Source organism: Neopelma chrysocephalum, unplaced genomic scaffold (genome assembly GCF_003984885.1).
Source record: "Neopelma chrysocephalum unplaced genomic scaffold, ASM398488v2 Primary Assembly neopelma1_66, whole genome shotgun sequence".
Lineage (NCBI taxonomy): Eukaryota > Metazoa > Chordata > Aves > Passeriformes > Pipridae > Neopelma > Neopelma chrysocephalum.
The window spans coordinates 5,835,793-5,855,514 of NW_020897725.1; the positions used below are offsets into that span (position 1 = coordinate 5,835,793).

General features: G+C 44.4%; 1 protein-coding gene across 2 annotated transcripts; it reads right to left on the reverse strand.

The window, feature by feature from the left end:
• Positions 1-7,005: 7,005 nt before the first annotated feature.
• CUNH8orf76 (chromosome unknown C8orf76 homolog) lies at positions 7,006-18,904 on the reverse strand. 2 transcript variants are annotated; one of them, XM_027684498.1, is made up of 6 exons: positions 18,278-18,904; positions 18,086-18,184; positions 15,618-15,761; positions 14,312-14,829; positions 11,263-11,395; positions 7,006-7,295 (listed from the first exon to the last, which is right to left on the reverse strand). In XM_027684498.1, the coding sequence occupies exons 1-6, from the start codon at positions 18,383-18,385 to the stop codon at positions 7,089-7,091; spliced, it is 1,209 nt and encodes a 402-aa protein (XP_027540299.1). In that variant the 5' UTR covers positions 18,386-18,904; the 3' UTR covers positions 7,006-7,088. The 2 variants fall into 2 exon arrangements, with proteins under 2 accessions (XP_027540299.1, XP_027540300.1); XM_027684499.1 differs by lacking the exon at positions 18,086-18,184 and having other exon boundaries at positions 18,278-18,740.
• Positions 18,905-19,722: the final 818 nt, after the last annotated feature.

Sequence of the window (19,722 nt, forward strand, 5' to 3'; positions counted from 1 at the left end):
GAGGACCTGTTTAGCAATCGCTTGTGTACTGATGAATATAGAAATTCTGCATAATACAAAATGAGGATGATTTCAAGCCTCTTGTTTTGTTGCTTATGGATGCTTCGTTTCCCTAATTAAAAAGCCAAGCCTGCTAATGTGTGAACCTCAGGTGCATCAGGATCCCAGGAAAAACACATCTAAATAATGCTGCTCACAGTGCAACACTGCTGCTGCCTATCACCTGCCCTTGGCGGCATATTTGTGTAGCAGGAGTACAGTAACTGTTCTCTTTATGTCCAGGCAACTGAAAGGGGGTAAGGCACAGTTTACTACTAAGCATTTTATGCAATTGCATAAGGAGTCTGAAGGCTGCTATTTCAGTGCCAAACAGAGGCGATGCCAGCAGCAGCAGGCTGCCTTCGTGCTGTCATCACATCTTAATTTTGATTTAGGAGGACTCCCTTTGGGCTGGCAGGGAGGGCCTGCCCCAGCACTGTCTCAGAGCTCTCTCTGTGTGAGCAAGGACGTCTGTTCCCAAGGATTCTAGGAAGGGACCTGCTACCCATGACATGGACCAAGCCCGACAGTTCCGCTTACGGAAGACACCTCGTACCCACCACATGCTCACTTCCACTCATTAGCAACACGGGTGTGTTCCAGCACCCTGGGTTACAAACCTCCAATCCTACCAGCTCAGAGCAACTTTCCTTATTGTGGAGCAGCTGTGTGGATTCAGACTGGAAAATGAAGCTGAGTTAAAGAAGCAAAGTCCTACTAGTAACACCCCAGGATTGAGTTCAAATTCATTTAGCAGCATGTGGATCTTAGAAATCCTCTCCATGGTCATTGGACTGATCATGATGTTAGAGATAATGATGCTTTATTTCTGAGTTCTTCAAGGTTTCTTATTTTTAAAGAGAAACTCGGTGTCTGTAGTGCCCATGGACTACAGCTACAAAGGGTTACAGAGGTTCAGCAGCTTGAACCAAATCATAAAAACTTTCTGCCAAATAATCCATGAAAACAAATGAAGCTTCTGTAAGGAAAATTTATGAAACAAAGTTTAAACCAAAGTTACCAAGATGCCTAACATCTGTTTTTAGTAGATTATTTTTTTCACACCATCTTTGTAACATCTTTAATCTGACTCCAACAGAAAACAGAAACCTAAACACACTTGCATATCTGGCCTGTTTTCCCTGACTTCTCACCTGCTCAGAAAGGAATACAGTTTAATTATGTAGGCTGTGGATGATGAAAAGTGTACGCAGCAGCAGGATCTCAAGTGAGGAAAGTAACTCATCCTTGGAAGAGTACTCAGTTTAAAGAACATTATGAAAGGTACAGGATGGACACATCCTGCTCTAGCTTCAGTATGGGTGTTTTAACCAGTGATATCAAATGTTGGAGTCCAAAGTAACAATAAACTATTGCATATAATTGTAAATTCTGTACATAGCAACATTTTTTTGATTCCTTGGGAAGAAGGGAAATTTGATTTTCGTTGTTATGACAATTCTACTTAATTATCTGAATATAACAACCATTTAAATAAAAGAGAAGACTTTCATTAAAATCCCTCTGAGAATCATTTTGTTTCTTCATATTCTCTTGACTTACTCTCTTCTCTTCCAAAAGCTGAAGGAGTCCCATACAGTAAGAGCCCAGGTGAAGAGGAAACACATTTCATTTCTTCTGAAATCAACAGGAACAGAATTAAGGTGTCCCACCAGTCTAATTAGGATTTTTCTTCTAAATGTGGTTCAGTTCACTGAGCCTCTTGTGGCCCAGCTGGGGGTGGTACAGAGGGGGGTGTGGAAAGAAGTTTATAGACTACTACCTCTGAAACCTTAATTTTCTCAGGCCATGACCCATGAAATCCATGAAGGAGCTCTTCTCATCTCTCTGGGGCAAGATAGTTTGCCTCCAGAAGCTTTGGAGAACACAGCTAATGAAAAGTAGATAAGGGTCAAGCTAATAATCCAGAAGGGCCACTGTGAGTTAAGAGTTAATTTTGGTGGGATCAGTGAAACGGCTTGTGTTGGTTCAGGCAACGTCTGAAATTGAACATCAAATGGATGAAATTTCAGTTTTGATGGAAGACTTTACAATTTCAGCAATGACTTATGCTAAAAACAGGCCCCCACAAGCATGATCACTTAGTGATGAAGGGCAACATGATTACAGGCAGCTGCAGAAACCATCACGAAGGCCATGACAGAATGCTGACCTACCTACCTCCCTGCTGCACCCATCTGCGGCAAGGGATGTGCTCAGATAAACACTCCTACCACACACTGCACCCTCTGCAAGTTTGGGGATGACACCAAGCTGAGTGGTGCAGGTGATTCACTAGAGGGATGGGATGCTGTCCACAGGGAACTGGACAGGCTGGAGGCCCATGTGAACCCCATGAAGTTCAACAAGGCCAAGTGCAAGCTCCTGCACCTGGGCTGGGGCAATCCACAGCACCTGTACAGAGTGGGGATGAATGGATTGAGAGCAGCCCAGAGAAGAACGTGGGGATACTGGTGGGTGATACAGTAGACATGAGCTGTCAATGTGCACTTGCAGCCCAGAAAGCCAATTGTATCACAGATGAGACAGGAAGGTCAGCTTTCTCGTATCAAATGAACCCCCCTGGGGCCAGGGCTTGGAGGGTGTCCTCTCCCAAGTTCCAGGCACTCACCCTGACACAGAACTACACAAAGTTTGATGGAGTCCTGAAGTACCATCAATTTCCTTCCAGTTTCCCAGAATTTCTCTCACCAGTAAACCCCATTTTACCTTATCTATTTAACCCCCCAACGACTGATGCTGTCCCCAGATTTAGTACCTTCCCAGGGAATGTGGATCTTGCAGGGAAGATGGGGTGAACTCACCCAGTACCGGCTGTGTCATATCCCATCACCACGCTCACTGGTGGAAACTCACAGAGTCCCACCTGGGTTGCCAAATTGTTACCAAAATGGATTTGCTTGCATTGTCCATCTAGCTTTTGAGTGTGTATACCTGAAAGAAGGCAGAAGTTGGCACCACCTAAAACCCCTTTGCTACTGCCAGCAATAAAGGTGGCTCTCAGCTGGGAGCACAAGCAGGACCCCATGTTACAACTCTTGATTCCTTACAAGCAATCTGAAGACTTTTCACATCCTCACTTTTACAATGACATGGACTTCTGTTGGAAAGTAGAGAATAAATATAGTTTTGTTTTCCTCTGTTTCCCTGTGCAGACTTTGCTTCTTCTCTACTAAACTGCCTTTATCATGAACCACAGGTCCTTTTTTTTCCATCTTATTTTCTGCTACTCTGTGGTGCTGGGGAAGGAGGGAGTGGTAGAGCATCAGGATGGGCTTTGAGCCCCATGGTCTAGTGGAAGGTTCCCTGACAACCCCCCTAGTGGGAGGGTTGGAACTAGATCCCCTTTGAAGGTCCCTTCCAACCCAAACCATTCAATGATTCTGTAATGAAGAAAACTGTGTACACATTACAAGTTACAGCACTAACATGTTCCCTCACCTCCAAGCCAGCAGCAAACACTCAATAGTAAGACACATAATTAAGAGTGTATTTGTAGGCAGCAATCATTTCAGGAGCATCAGAACCAGGGTGGGAGGGTCCTTCCCAAAGCACCTGTGCCACAAGCAAGTACTGAAATAACAAAATCAAACCTCAGTAACTGTTAAAGGATTCTCACTTGCAATGTGCAACACTAAAATTTGCTATTTAACTCAGCATGGAGTACTGCTGCAAGTACAAATACCAACAATAATATCATAAGAGACAAAACATGAAGAAATCTATTACAGGCAGATGTAAAATTATGCAGAACGTAGAAGCGACAATGAGGCATTCAATGCAAGATGGAAACACAAAGCCCCCCTTGAGACATGATCAGAAACAGAAAACTGAGTTAGAAGAGGCATGCCAAAAAAGTGAGAAGCAGGCCAAAAAAGGACGAACTGAAGTAGTTGAGATGAGAGACAGCCAGGCACAAGTGGGACAAAGGAATATTTTATAGCCCCAGTGCAATAAACACTGGTTATTTGGAACAGTAACTATGTAACACATTCAGAACAACATTCATCTTGTTTTCTTTGCAGTACTTAAACTCAACATTTTTGCTTTATTGTTATGAGAAAATACTGCCTGTTCTGAAGAAATGCCACTTGCCTTTCACTCCTGGAGCCAGTGGGGAGTTAACCACTGTGTTCCCAGCCTGAGACACAACCTCAAGTCAAACAACCTGCACATACACCAAAAAGTTTCCAAATCCTCTCTGTTTCCAAATATGCCATGTATTTTGGACATCTCCATCACAAAATGACAACATTTGGCAAGTATTTAATTTGCTGTTAAAACAGTTCCAATGCTATTTGTGGAGCCAAATCATGTGGCGAGTTCCCATTAAATATCTATACAGACCTGATTCCACAAAAGCTGTGTTCTGGTGTCCTAACTACTGAACCTACTCCACAGCTGAGACAGAAAAAATTACAGCCTTTTCATGTGGCTACTCATGACTTTAAGTTTATGAAGAAACTGGGAGATGTCCCTGTTTCATTTTTTTGCTGACATATTTAGCATTAAGCTTTCTATATTTGCTGTCTTTGTCGTAATATTCTACTGTTGATCCCAACATTGTAATTAATTTACAGCATGTTGTGGACAGTCCCTACTGAAAACTTACACCACCAATTAGTCTTAAAAGCATTCCCAGCTCTTCAGGTGGCCTTTACTGCCACCCGACCATAGCACTGCACAAACGCACACAAAAACCTCCACCTAGCAAAGCACACACATGACTAAACCAAATACTCTGTAGTACATTATGAGTACACTAATGCTCACCGGGTGTACTTGCCAAGTCATCATCTTTCGTAATGAGCTGACCAGGATGTGGTTTAATCACCTTAACTCACCAAACTATCAAAGATAATTTGACATGGTTGAAGGTGATATTCCATTTTTCTGGAGAGGTTTCAGTCAACTTAGCAGAGGGCCACACCACACCAAGGGTTCAATCTCTTCATCAGTGACATAGACAAAGGGCTTGAGTGCACCCTCAGCAAGTTTGCAGATGACGCCAGGCTGAGTGGTGCAGTTGACACACCTGAAGGATGGGATGCTATCCAGAGGGACCTGGACAAGCTGGAGAAGTGGGCCCATGGAATCTTGTGAGGTTTAACAAGACCAAATGCAAGGTGCTGCACCTGGGTCAGGGAAACCCCTGGTACCAATCCAGGCTGGGGGCTGAAACAGAGCAGCCCTGCTGAGGACTTGGGGGTGCTGGTGGATGAGAGGCTGAACATGAGCCAGCAATGTGAGCTTGCAGCCCGGAAAGCCAAAGGTGTTCTGGGCTGCTTCAAAAGCTGTGTGGGCAGCAGGGTGAGGGAGATGATTCTGCCCCTCTACTCTGCTTGGTGAGACCCCACCTGGAGCACTGCATGGGGCTCTGGGGCCCCCGGCACAGAAAGGACATGGACCTGTTGGAGCAAGTCCAGAGAAGGCCACCAGGTCAGGGAGATGGAGCACCTCTGCTATGAGGAAAGGCTGAGAGAGTTGGTGCTCTGCAGCCTGAAGAAGAGAGGGCTCCAGGGAGACCTTACTGCAGCCTTCCAGTACAAGAGAGGGCTATGAAAGCTGGAGAGGGACTTTTTACAAGAATATGTAGTGACAAGACAAGGGGGGATGGCGTCAAACTGAAAGAGGGCAGATTTAGATTAGATATACATAAGAAATTCTTTAATGTGAGGGTGGAACAGGCTGCCCAGAGAAGCTGTGGATGCCCCATCCCTGAAAGTGTTCAAGGCCAGGCTGGATGGGGCTTTGAGCAACCTGGTCTAGTGGAAGGTGTCCCTGCCCATGGCAGGGGCTTGGAACAACATGATCTTTAATGTCTCTTCCAACCCAAACCCTTCTGTGATTAGTGACAGGTTCCCTAACCAGTATTTTCAAGATTGAAAATTCACCTAGAAGTAGCAGAAACAATTCACACATGGTGAATTACCATTCAATTGTGAGCTATTTAAATTTTCAGCTCTCTTTACTACTTCAGAAAGAAAACACAGGAAAACACGAATAAAAGTGACAGCAAAATATGTCTAGAAGATTCCTAGTTTTAAGCTACATCCATTATAGAACACTTTTATAAAAAGGTACAAAGAATCTAAGTCTCACGGTTTAAGAGAAGATGGGGGAAGAGCACACCATGTATGTCTGGAATGTAAACTATTTCCAGTGAAACAAACTACGGGAGAATCTTATCCCTTTTCTGTAGAAACCCAAAGCATGCAGTATCAGTGTTCAGAAAGCAAAGCAAAGTGGTGTCACTATCAACTGAATGCACAACAGAGGGAGCCGTATGAGGCAGAAACAACACTGCCAGTTTTCACAGCAAAGATCTTCCTTGCAAGGCTTTTACAAAGGATATGTTTCTGACTAAACACTCTTCAGTACGCATATAAACAACCTTGACAGTTTTTCTCCTCCCTCATCTAAGCACACTGAAGACAAGACTATAGCTTGTTCTACGCCTGCAAAAAACACTTAGCTTTGAAGAGAAAAAAAATCTCCTAAGTGAAATATTACTACTTAGATTTTCTTCCTAAAACATATGGAATTATCGACAAATTCTCAGCATAAATATATTTAAGATTTCTAGCTATCCATCTCTGAACAGAAAATTACTATCACTTAAATTAACTAAGAAAATGGCTGATTCCATAGTTCTAAATGCAACAATATTGAATTTGATACCAAGAAACTTCCAAATTGCACATCATAAAGGAAGCCTTCCGTCCCACTGGCATTGCAGGCCTCAAAAAAATCACAGGTGTTTCAAACACAAATTGGTGAGGTTTATGATGGAAAGCTATCTCTGAAAGCTGAATTGAAAGCTTGATTTTATACTGGATTCCTCATCAATTTAAATACAAACAATCAGTTAACACAGAAATGATGCAAGGTTAAGAGTTTTAATGCAGATATTTATATCCATTCTTAAAAGACATACAAAAAGAATTCTTAAAAAATGCAATATGAACTTTATTGCATGTATCATGCCGTAATCATTTGGAGATACAAGAATAAATACAACAAAACCTTTAAGTTACTAAAGGTGGGACATATATATCTGAATAGAATTGATTGTCAAAGTGCCATAAATCATCTTGGAGATTACCGAACCATTTGACTTCAAATTCCATGACTGAAGCATTTACCAATGATGACAATGCTGAAGGGCCTATGCATTTTACCTCACCCTGAAACTCCTCTTTTAGTTTTTCTGGTATAAGATCCTGCCCCATAACCTGCAAAAAGAGTAAAAAAAGAAGATTGGAAACAATAAAACAACTTGCAGAAAAAAAACCAGCAAACATGGCTTTAACAACAGATCTTTATGAGCAAAGCCCTTGTCACATGAACCACACACCATCCTGGAGAAGCTCCCAGGTCACACTCAAGTTGCCTGCCTGTGGAATTCTGCAGTGGACAGGGAGAGCTGAGCCCAAGCCTCACAGCTGGACAACCCCTCCAGGCTTCTGGCTACACTTGCACGGCGTGTGTGTGTGGGGGGTTCACTCTGAACAGCAGCGGAAATCTCAATGCCAACTCTGCATTCAGTGCTCACCTCGCATCAGCATCAACACTGAACTCCTCCTGGGGCGTGTCCGAGCAAAGGGAAGTTTCTTTCCTTCGCCTTTTCCAACCCTGAGATAGCCTGCATGCTACTGCCCTCTCGTGGATGCAATCCCACAGACTGACTGCCAGCCCGGCAGTGGCTCGGCTGTCACTAACTAAAGCTGTAATGCTGAAAGCAAAGTTAGAACCTCACTGGTTCCCTTTTGTTCCTTAAGATAGAAGTCAGAAGCTCCATAAACAGCACTAAAAATGTTTAATCTCTATGAATAAAATCATGCAATATTACTCTCTTCCTTTGTATTTCTTTAAACTAGAAACCAGTACATCAATCATGGCTAGGCTTCGCGAACGAAGATTTGGGAAGGGCTCTACCCATTTTTCATGCAAGCGCGTTGGTGGCTAAAAAGGCCAATACGAGAAAGGCAAGTCCGGTTGCAAAAGACACAGCAGAAAGACTCCTTAGATGGTATATTCTGCAAGGTTCGATTCTTTCTGCGTTGTCTTTTCTCCTCAAGAGTGATCCTGCGTGCCTTCTCAAAAGCATCAGCAGCGTTATAAATAGTCTGTCTCCAGGCCTCCCGATTAGAGGCCAGAGTGGACCAGTTATGGTGATCAATATGCCCGAGGCTGAGTTGTTGCTTCAGGGAGTCCTTGTATCTTTTCTTTGGAGCTCCTCTCTTGCGGCAGCCGGTGGCAAGTTCACCATAGAGCAGGATCTTAGGGAGGCGGTGGTCCTTCATCCTAGAGATGTGCCCTGCCCAACGCAGTTGCGTTCTCAGGAGCATGGCCTCAATACTTGTGATTGCTGCCTGTTTGAGAACAGATGTATTGGTCACATAGTCTGACCAATGGATGTTAAGGATTGTACGGAGGCAGCGTTGATGGAAGCGTTCTAGGAGACGCAGGTGGTGGCGGTAGATGACCCATGATTCGGAACCATATAAAAGAGTAGACAGCACTATGGCTCTGTAAACACTGATCTTGGTGCTTTTCTTCAAGTGTTTATTACGCCAAACTCGTTTATGGAGTTTTCCAAAAGCACTGTATGCCTTCGCTAACCTATTGTCTATCTCCCCATCAATCTTACCATCTGAGGAGATGAGGCTGCCTAAGTAATTAAACTGTTGGACTGAATTGAGTTCTGACTGGCCGATGGTGATGTGGGGACGGTGGGGGACTTCCTGAGGTGCAGGCTGATGGAGAACTTCTGTCTTCTTTAAGCTGACTTCCAGCCCAAAGAGCTCAGCAGCCTCTGCAAAGCAGGATGTTAAACGCTGCAGAGCTGCTTCTGTGTGGGCAACAAGGGCGGCGTCATCAGCATAGAGCAGCTCCCGGACAAGATGGTTTAGGGTCTTAGTATGGGCCTTCAGTCGCCTTAGGTTGAATAGGCTTCCATCAGTACGATATCGAATGTAGATACCGTCCTGATCATCGAGGTCTGCCGAGGCCCTTTGAAGCATCATACTGAAAAAGACTGTGAATAGGGTAGGAGCGAGAACGCAGCCTTGTTTCACACCATTCTTTATTAGAAAGGGCTCAGAAAGTGTGTTGCCATATCTGACTTGGCCGTGCTGATCCTCATGAAGTGAGATGATCATTTTAAGGAACTTGGGGGGACAACCTAAACGTTCCAAAATCTGCCAAAGACCTTTTCTGCTCACAGTATCGAAAGCCTTGGTGAGGTCGACAAAGGTTACATAGAGACCTTTGTTCTGTTCCCTACACTTCTCTTGCAGTTGTCTGAGAACAAATATCATGTCTGTGGTGCTCCTGTTGGCTCTGAAGCCACACTGACTTTCAGGTAGAATTTCTTCTGCTATAGCGGGTATTAGTCTGTTCAGGAGTATTCTTGCCAAGATTTTGCCAGCAATGGAGAGCAGAGTAATACCACGGTAATTTGAGCAGTCTGATTTAGTACCTTTCTTCTTATACAAGGTGATGATGACTGCATCACGAAGGTCTGAAGGTAGTTCGCCTAGTTCCCAACAGCGCACCACAAGCTCATGAAATTTAGCATGGAGTGCAAGGCCCCCATGTTTCCAGACTTCAGGTGGAATTCCATCAACCCCAGCTGCCTTGCCGATTTTCACCTGCTGTATGGCCTTGAGGGTTTCTCCTAGAGTGGGGGCAGTATCCAATTCGTATTTCACTGGTTGTTGTGTGATGGACTGAATTGCTGAGTCTTGTACTACACGGTTGGTACTGAAAAGAGTCTGAAAGTGTTCAGACCATCTATTCAGAATGGAGGTTTGATCTGTCAGAAGCGTTTGACCATCTGCACTGAGTAGTGGGCTTTGGACTTGGTATGTAGGCCCGTATGCTGTTTTCAGGGCCTCATAGAATCCTTTGTGATCCCCTGTATCTGCACATAGTTGAGTTTTTGCAGCTAGATCGGTCCACCATTTGTTCTGGATGTCACGGAGTTTCTGTTGGAGTTTGCTGCAAGCAAGACGAAAGGCTGTTTTTCTAGCGTGACAGGAAGGCAGTGCAAGGTGTGCTTGGTGGGCGGTTCTCTTCTTCCTCAACAATTCCTGGATTTCTTGATTATTTTCATCAAACCAGTCCTTGTTCTTCTTGAGGGAGAACCCTAAGGATTCTTCAGAGGATTGCAGGATGCTACTTTTAATATGCTGCCAAATTGTTTCGGGAGAGGAAACTGCAGAATCTGTGGAATGGTTATCAAGCTTAGTTTGAAGGTTTGCCTGGAATCTTTCTCTTACTGTGGCTGATTGGAGATCGTTAACTTGGAGTCTTCTCCTTGGGATACTGCCCCTCTTGGGTTTGAATTTGAGATAAAGGTTGAGTTTACAGCGCACAAGCCGATGGTCTGTTTGACATTCTGCGCTGGGCATCACGCGGGTATGGAGGACATCGCGGACATCTCTCTGTCGCACCAAGACATAATCAATGAGGTGCCAATGCTTAGACCTGGGGTGCATCCAGGTTGTCTTCAGACTATTTTTCTGCTGAAAGATAGTATTGGTGATGGTGAACTGTTGCTCCGCACAGAATTCTAGCAGAAGTCGACCATTATCGTTGCAGCTTCCAACACCATGCTTGCCTAATACTCCTTTCCAGGCTTCAAAATTCTTACCTACTCTGGCGTTGAAATCACCAAGGATAATGATCTTATCATCTGCGGGCACCTTTTGGGTAAGACTGCGCTGCCAGTACATCAAACAGAACAAAGAAATGTAAAATATTATCTCTGGCTTTTTCTGAAAATATGTAATACATTTTCTGGAAGTGTTTAATATTGCAGTGGCCATCAAAGTAATATCCACTTCCATTTCAGACTTGTGATTCACTTTGGGGCATCTAAAATTCCTGAGATAAAATGTGCATCCCAGGAAATGCACAGCAATGACACACCCGCAAATACAGGTCCAGTGAGAAACTTAACAACCCTGAACAGTCCTGAAAGGAGAATCTCAGCAGATCAGAGATACACCCATGACGCAGGCCAGAGCTCTATAGGCATCCCTGTCAGATCCAGGTAACACATTGCCAGCAGCCCGCCCCAGCTAATTTCCCTTCTGTCCTGGCACAGTTCAATAGCACAGGGGAGTGTCATGCTTACAGGACAACCAGTCTACACAGAGCTGAGAACTTGCACACAGCAAAACATCCCCTTACCTTGGTCATCAACAGCAAGGAGTTTTCATCAAAACCAAGTCGTGCCACTTTGTCATCGATTTCTTTTTGACCTTTTCTGTTATTCTCTAGCACAAAGGACGACTGTTGCAACTGGGTAAGCTGAAATAGAAGCCTGGAAAAAGAAAAGCAGTTAAAAATTGGCACGGCTGGCAAAAGAGTAAGTCGGCAGACCTAAAACCAACCCAAATGTAGTACTTTAAAACAGCCATTCCTGACTTTTGCTGACTGCAAAGTAAATACATCCGTATTAACCCAGCACAGGTACGGTGTATCTGTGCTACGACAGACCTGCTGAGAAGTATTTTTGAAAAACAACATGCCAAGTATCTCTGGTTGCTCTGCACAAACATTTTTCTCCCCATATATTCGATACACCATTCTAAAATGAGGCTCAGACCTGTGATCATAACTGCACCCACCAGGTGTCCCACGTCCTTACTGCAGCCTAACAGGACAGCAGCACATTTTTTTCCTATGCAGTGATTATCTTTGTAACCTGAAAAGCTAGAAATTTGGGGGTTTTAGACAAATATCAAACATTCTCCCCACACAGGCCAAACCTGGAATATTTTATAAAAGCTTTCACCACAGTTTATGTTCAAGCAGTGCCCCAGAAGTCACCACCACCATTCAGTGAAGGGTAGACATGCTCACCACATGGCTTCATGTCACAGAGTCCCATCACCAACTGCTCAACCAGAGAGAGCAGTGGCAGTTTGCAGAGCCCTCCTCACACAAGGACTGTAAAACATGTCATCAGAGGAAATACTCAGGTATCCGTATGTTTGTCTCACATCTGCCCGTCAGGTGGATTAACAGGTACTGTGCTTTTTTTACACTTCTAGGAACATTCAGAGATATTGCATTTCCTGTGAACTCTCTGAAATTCACAATGGGCATTACTGTAGGGATAAATATTAGTTTTAGAGAATTTATTAAGGTCCAGAGAAAGGCCACGAAGGTGATCAAAGGACTGGGAAGCCTGCCATTCAAGGAATGGCTGGGAGAAATGGGTTTGTTCAGAATTGAGAAAAGGAGTCTTAGGGGAGACCTTGTCACTGTGTTTCAGTATTTAAAGGGTGGCTACAAAGAAAATGGAGACTTCCTTTTTACAAGGAGCCACATGGAAAAAATGAAAGGTAATAGGTATATATTAATTCTAGAGAGATTCCAACTGGATATGAGAGGAAATTTTTTTTACAATGAGAACAATCAGTCATTGAATAATCTCCTCAGCAATGTTGTGGATTCTCCAGTGTTGGACAGTTTTAAGATTCAGCCAGAGAGGGTGCTGGGCCATCTTGCCGAGATCATGTTTTTGCCAAAAAAGGTTGGACTAGATGATCCTTGAGGTCCCTTCCAACTTGGTATTCTATGATTCTACAATATTCAACCAAGGGATCATTGGAACTTAGCTGTGTTATTGCTGAAACCGTGTTTAATTCAAGCTTTATGCATAAAGAACAACAACAAATTTTTTAACACATTTACTGAATTTAAGTGAAGCTGGTGTTATAATAATGGTGTGCATTTTTTAAAGAGAAGACTCAAGATCTTAGACGAAAACTTTCATTTGAGCATTATAAGCATCAAAATTTACAAATCTGAACCAACAAACCATCTGTAAATTCAATAAAGTTTTGACTGGGAAATTCAAAGTGAAAATGGAAAGTATTTTTAATTTATAAAATTTTATGTTTCAAAATTTGCATCAAAACAATGTAAAAAAGAATGAAATATCACTAAAAATTAAATAAATTTCTCCAATTTTTTTCAAAACTAGGAGAGTCAACTGCTCATAATGCCTTAAAACAGAACCTTATTTTCTACAAAAAGCAATACTAACATCCCTTTCCCAGGTGCAATTTATCCTGCACATATATTTATGCAACATTTACATCCCACTTAAAATCCAGCACACCTAAAAATGTTAGACAGCCTATATAATGTGTAAGCCCTGGGCAGGGAAGAAGCTTACCCTGAACAAGTGTATGTGCAAATACAGTAACACTCTGTGATACTGTGCAGCCAAGCAAGGAAACCCTACCATTTATAATTGGCTCAATCCTGAACCATACACATTGAAACAAGCAACACAAATTATTAATATGAATGTAGCTTTAATATTCAATATCAGTACTAAATCAGTTAACTTCTTCCAAGTAGCAATTAAAGTCTCCATCTCTTAGTCTGAGTACAGTTAAAAGCCACTGTATGTTTTTTTTATATTTCCTAGATCTTGCCCTAACAGGGCAGTTATAAAGTGTTCTCTGTAAACATTTGTGGAAGTTTCTAAGATGCCTTTAAATACATTCAGTGACTAATACATTACCAAGAGGCAAGAGGGGGAACAAAACATCCAAGATTATTTTAACAAAACCAGTTCTTAATTATCTCTTTGAAAGATTACGTTTTGGGGATTTTTGCTGCGTGCAAGAGTTTTAGGATGAGGGGAAAGAAAAAGAAAGAGCGTTTTAATGCAGCCCTGTCAATCAGTTGTCACAGAGTTCATTTTTCAACCTCATCCATTATGCAGATTGGGGTATTATTATGAAATACATTTTCACTCAAGCATGAGGCTTCAACCAAATAAGACAGGTGGCACTCACAGAAGGAGGACTGGCTATGCCTTCCCTTTGGGGCACTTCTGCTGCTGCATCTTTAATATCAGACCAGGGATCAGCCATGGTCTAACAGGAGCATTTGTTGAAGAACACACCCCTTTGTACATAATTACTTGAAAAGATTCACATTATAAGCTCATTAAAAACTGCTTTATTTCTCAACGGTGCATGACACTGGTTTATTCTTTCCACTCAGATTTAGACTCTTCACAGCTACCACGCTAGTAGGCTTTGCTTTTTAGATCTGCAGCAATAGCAGGAGGCTTCTAAGTTAGTGTTGCCAACTCTGAAACAAACATTTAAACTGAAAATGTAAACTGAAAATAATAAGGCAGGGAAAAATATGCTTTACATTGTTCTTGACTGGGAGAAGTTAACATTATTCTAAGAATACGTATGGTTACCTTGCTCTAATAAACGAGGCACATGCCTTTATCCCAACTTTCTTCGACATGTTCTGCTTCCAGGACTTGGAGTCTGCGCATTTCCCTTTGTCCGTCCTTTCCAGTTCTCCCAAAGTGCAGAGGAATTCTTTCACCACTTGGCTGCTGCTACAAGTCACTGCATTCTCCCCCTTTGTTTCTGCAGCAAGGCTGGACCAAGGGCCTTCTTTCTGGCCATCTGATTGGTGAGGCTGCAAATTAATCTCTCTTGCAGTTGGTGTTTTGAAACGACTGTCACTTACTCTAACCTCTTCAGAACGATTTAGATTTGTTCCTGGAACGACTAACGGAGACAAATTCTGTAAAAGGCCCATATAAGCTTCAGCAAGAAATTTCCAGAACCAGGGGTTGAAAGGATGTAAGCAGATCAGTTGCTGCAGACACAAGATCTTTTTTTCTACATTTTCCACACCCTGGTAAATGGAAAACTGCAGGTTGAGAACCATCGTTAAGTGATCTGTGTTGGTAGCGCTGTTTCTCTAGAAACAAAAGATAACAGATTAAAAACAGGAGTAGAACAGAATCATCCTTCAGAGTCTAAGAAAATGTCTCCCTAAATAAAGACATACAAACACCACAAGGTAATTTTTAAATTGTCCAAATGGTGCTCTTAATTTTAAATGATACAAGGGGATACAGATCTTGCATGATGGATCTGACAGCATTCCCTCAAGCTGCTTTGTCCCAGTCTGAAGGCAAGAAGGTCCCAAATGCTGTCATTTGTTTATTTGCCTCCAGTGTTATACAGCTGCCTTTCTTTGCAGTATAAATACCTTTTATATAAGATAAACAGCATCAGTAAAATTCCACCAGACTTCAGAGCCTCTAGATTTTTTCCTTTACGGGAAAAACTCAATTTGTGCCTAGATACTCTTCTTGGTGGCAGTTTGGCAGCAAGTATACGGAAATAAAAGGGAGTTTTGAACTGTCACTTTTATAGTGGAAAGATTTAAGCACTCATTTATCCCCTTTCTTATAATTCCTATTACATTGCATTAATTCTGCCTGGCAGAGCATGATATTTAGTCCCTTCCAGGACTACCAGCTTCCCTGCACAGGGAGCTCATTGTGGTACAGGGTGTTCTGATTTCTAAAGAGTGATTATATCTGCAATGACAGTTACCCTCTGTTTACCAAATACTCTGAGCATTGAACATCCTGAAGGATTATACAAATGAAAATTATTTTTCCAGAAAATGGTCTGTACAAAAGAACTACTGGCAATGTTTTAAAGTTCAAAGCCTAAAAGAAAAACTGCATTATTTACCATTTTTTCTGTAATACCCAGAGCCTCCTTGTGCCTTCCTAAGCGAGATAAACACCGAGCCTGGCCCTCTTGGACATCGCGTCTCATTGCAATGTTGCCGGGAGGTAAGAGCTGTAGGCAGTTTGAGTATTCACACAGGGCTTTCTGGGATTGTCGACAAGAAGAAAAGCCAAACAAAACAGTGAGAGATCTTCATTTAAAAGCAAGCCTGACAGTATGTTTACAACTACAGTCACAAAGGGAATTCAGGACTTGAAGTCCACATTTTCATTTCTCCAGACTCAGCTACCACCTGTGCCAGCAGCAGATGAGGTTCCAGTACCACACAGCCAAGTCTAGATGGTGAGGAGCAGCCTCAATTCTAACTCATGTTTAGGCTGCAGCAGGATTCACCACGCATCTGTCCACCTCTCTCCCACCAGCCTTGATCCAGAAGGATCATTTACTGACCTGGGTAATATGTGACACAAGGCATCTTTCTACCAGCTACCAACACAATGATCTGAGCACTCATCCTAAATCTGGGGGATCTTGTTTCTAATCCATGACAGTCTCCATGGGAAGGTTTGAACCTGCAAGGACCTCACCTCACACAATCAGTAAGTCAGAGAATACAGCAAGGAAGTTGAATCTCCATCATTCCTGTAGGGCGGTTCTAACGTGCATGAAATAAATATTAATTGGGCTAAGGAAAAAGACAAGAATGAGTAATACTGCTGTAGCTTAATGCTCAGGGCACTCACTGGGACTCCAATTAACATTTAAATACATTAAATTAAGTATTCAGTGATACTAACTCTAGAATCTTGATTCCTCCCCCGTTGTGTAAATGCTCAGATGAGAAGACTAAAGAGCAGTGCTCATTCTCCCATCTCTCAAAATGAATATTTAATTATTTCCTGCAAACTTTAATGGCTCCAACAGAAAAAGCTTCCAGGAGACATACCCTAAATACTTCCTAGCAAAATGGCTGAAACATTTTTCTTCCCTGGTGTTAAGCTCACATTTCTTCTCAAGCAAAAGAGGGAGCTCTGTGCCCAGTGTGTGCACCAGCCACTGGTGAAAATGGATCAGAGGTCTGAGGACAACCCTATTTGCCTTGTTACCTGGCAAAGGGATATAACCTGGCAAGGATCAGGCATTATGAATCCCAAACAGATTCTACAGTCCTAAAGATGGGCACAGCTTAGATCACTGCTGTCCTTGGCATTTCCTACCAAGTGGCCTAGCCTGAAGTAAAAAAGTATTCATAAAAGTGAAGAGATTACTGTCCCCATTTATATGTTTCCAGCCCCCTTTCTAAGGCCAGTGCTTTCAAATCTTTAATTTTATGTGCAGTCTAGTTCTGGTTCTTGTTCTGCCACAGTGATCTAGGTTAGCAGTAAGACTGAAGACATTTTTAACATGGATCACTGCAACAAAAAAAGAGTCTGTTCCATTTAGCAGATTTGAAGAGGTGTCATTCTTTCCTGAGAGGGAACCACAGCACACAAGAAGAAATCTGCTCTTCCTGAGGGTCACTAGCCACGTCCAACCGCAGCCTGAGGCATCTCTCCTCTCAGCACACTTCTGTGAATCCCTTCAGGGCATCTCAGCTGAGAGTGGAAAACATCTCTCAGCATGATCATTATGGTCAGCGTGATCAGTGCCAACTGAGGTACTAAAAGATCCATAAATCCAATAGGCAAGGCAAAAGGAGTAGAGTCAGAAGTCAGCTGAGGGCTTTGAAATCAGGGAGCCTGAAATGCAAACCGTGGGCTGAAACAGGAAGCTATTACAGCTGAAACACGGGCAGGAGCTGCTGATTTCAACAAGGAAACAAGGTAACGAGAGACCGGATCCTGCAAATAGGACTGCAAACGGCAGGGTAGCATGGATGATGAGGAATGCGGCTCAGGAAGTACCCAGCGAGGAGAGGTCTAGGACTACAGCAGGCAGGAACAGCAACGGGCACCATCAATGCACGGCAAAGGCACAAGCAGCCATCCGGAGCGGGCGGAGGCAGCAGAGAGCCGGGACGATCAATGATGGGGCCGACGCTACTACTACCTGACAGCGATCCGACAGCCTGTCTGGGACATGGTATCATCCCCAGGAGCTGAGAAACCCACACGCCAAGCTCTGTCTGACCACGACTCCCACGGCCACAAACACTCTCTCCGCTCACGCTGAGCTGCTCAGACGCGCACGCCGGGCTGGGATCAGTTCCGGGGCAGCGTAGATTCCTGCACGGTTTGCTCCTGCTGGCTCCAGGATGGATGGGGGCAGCAAGGACGGAGCCCGGCCGGGAACTGCCGTCCTTTCACCACGACCCAGGAGCCACCGAGCCGGACTAACCACGGCACAGCCCCCGGAGCCGCAGGCCGCGGTACATCCCGCACATTCACACCGGCTCAACGCGCCAGGGGCTGCAGGAGCGCCCCGGGATATGTCCCCACAACCTCCCCCGGCCCTCGCCCTGGCAATACCTCGAAGTCCCGCTGCCGGTACGCCCAGTCCGCCCGGAACTTGCTGCCCGTGACCTCGTCGGCGCCATCCCCGTCCCCGCCGTCCGCGCTGAGAAACCACTGCGGGCACACAAGAGCACACGCGGGCCTGTCACGGGCTGCGCCGCGCCCGCCCCGCCCGCCCGCGCTGCTCCCGCCGCCCCGGCCACTCACCTGGGGCTCGCAGTGCCTGGCGCCGCTGGGAGCCCCGGCCCCGCCGCCCGAGAGCCGCTCCCGGCTCGGGGAGAACAGGGAATCCTCGAACTGCGGGCCCAGCTCCATCGCTGCCGCTCCCAGCGCGCCCTCCGCCGGCCCCGCGCCGGGTCAGGGGGAGGAGATCGGCCAACGAGCACTGTGAGGGGAGGGCTGTGAGATCGTGTAATAAACAGAGATCGGCCAGCGGGCACTGTGAGGGGAGAGCTGTAAGATCACGTAATAAATAGCTGAACCGGAGCCCCGTGTGCTTTGATAAATTAACTGCGTGACTGTAGAGTTGCTCTGTGAGTATCTCGGCCCCCGTGCCGGTGCAGGGATGAGGGGGAGTGTGTTTTGATAACTTCGCCATTTGGTTTCAGTTCTGCCCCAAAACAGAAGGGGAAACTTGTGTGTAACCTGCTCTAGGTGACTGTCCTTCATAGTTGGACTAGATCTCCAGAGGTTCCTTCCAACCCTAACAGTTTGGTGATTCTGTGAAATCTCAGGCTTTCCACAAGAGGCTTTCCCAGAGGCCCCTACACTGTGCTATGGGAGATGGGGACATGACCAAGTGAAGACTGATCCTAGACCATCAGGATGTCAAGACTCAGGCACAGGGCTGCTCATTGAGGGTGCCCAGGCGGGGCTGTACCTGTCCCAGCTGTCTGCCCTGCCTCATGGTGCAACCACGGTGCTGTTTTAAGTGTAGTACAATGCTGTTTCCTCTCTCCACCTTGCCTGTCCATCCATCCATGAAGGTCCATTTTATCTCATCTAATCACCACACAGGTTTGGAGGTGGTGAGCTGAAAAGTTCTTCCTTAACCTGCAAAGTGGACTAATGAACTTCTCTATACCAGAACAGCTTTTGAGGCCAAAGTACTGCTTGTATGGATAATTGTAAAGGTTTCCTTCTAGTAGACGTGTAAAACGTGTTCTGGGGTTGTTAGGGTTTTTTTTCTTTCTTTCTATGTGCTTGAAATACCCTTGCATACCATCATAGCTATGACTGAATATAGCATGACCCGACATAAATACCAGGGTAGAAACTCAACTTTGGCAGGTAGATTTGCTCAGAAAAATAAATGCAAGTTGACGTTTCTTTTGCTTTTAAACTTACTGTTTAGCAAACAAGCTCTCCAGGACAGAGGAAACTGTTCAGCAAGTCTGGAAAGAATCAGTTTACTTGACATGCTTCAGTCTTTCTGCTACAAGTATCAAGGTAGTTGAGGACAGAGCTGCTTCTATGTGCACACCAAAACCAGGCTGGCTTCCTGCTGCCCACAGGCAGAGGAGTCAGACTGTGGAGGTTTGCACAAGTGTCTGAACAGTTACAGCGCCTGTAGGTCTCCTCACATACACTGGATACACACATTCCTTTCCCACTACCCCAGGACTGCAGGTCACACTGCAACACACCAATAT

Excerpts from the sequence above, each read along its gene's own strand:
- CUNH8orf76 (XM_027684498.1), bottom strand. The coding sequence starts at position 18,385 with ATGGAGCTGGGCCCGCAGTTCGAGGATTCCCTGTTCTCCCCGAGCCGG. Across the intron at positions 14,830-15,617 it reads TGGGTATTACAGAAAAAATG|AGAAACAGCGCTACCAACAC; the intron begins GTAAATAATGCA and ends TTTTGTTTCTAG. Across the intron at positions 7,296-11,262 it reads CCTTGCTGTTGATGACCAAG|GTTATGGGGCAGGATCTTAT; the intron begins GTAAGGGGATGT and ends CTCTTTTTGCAG.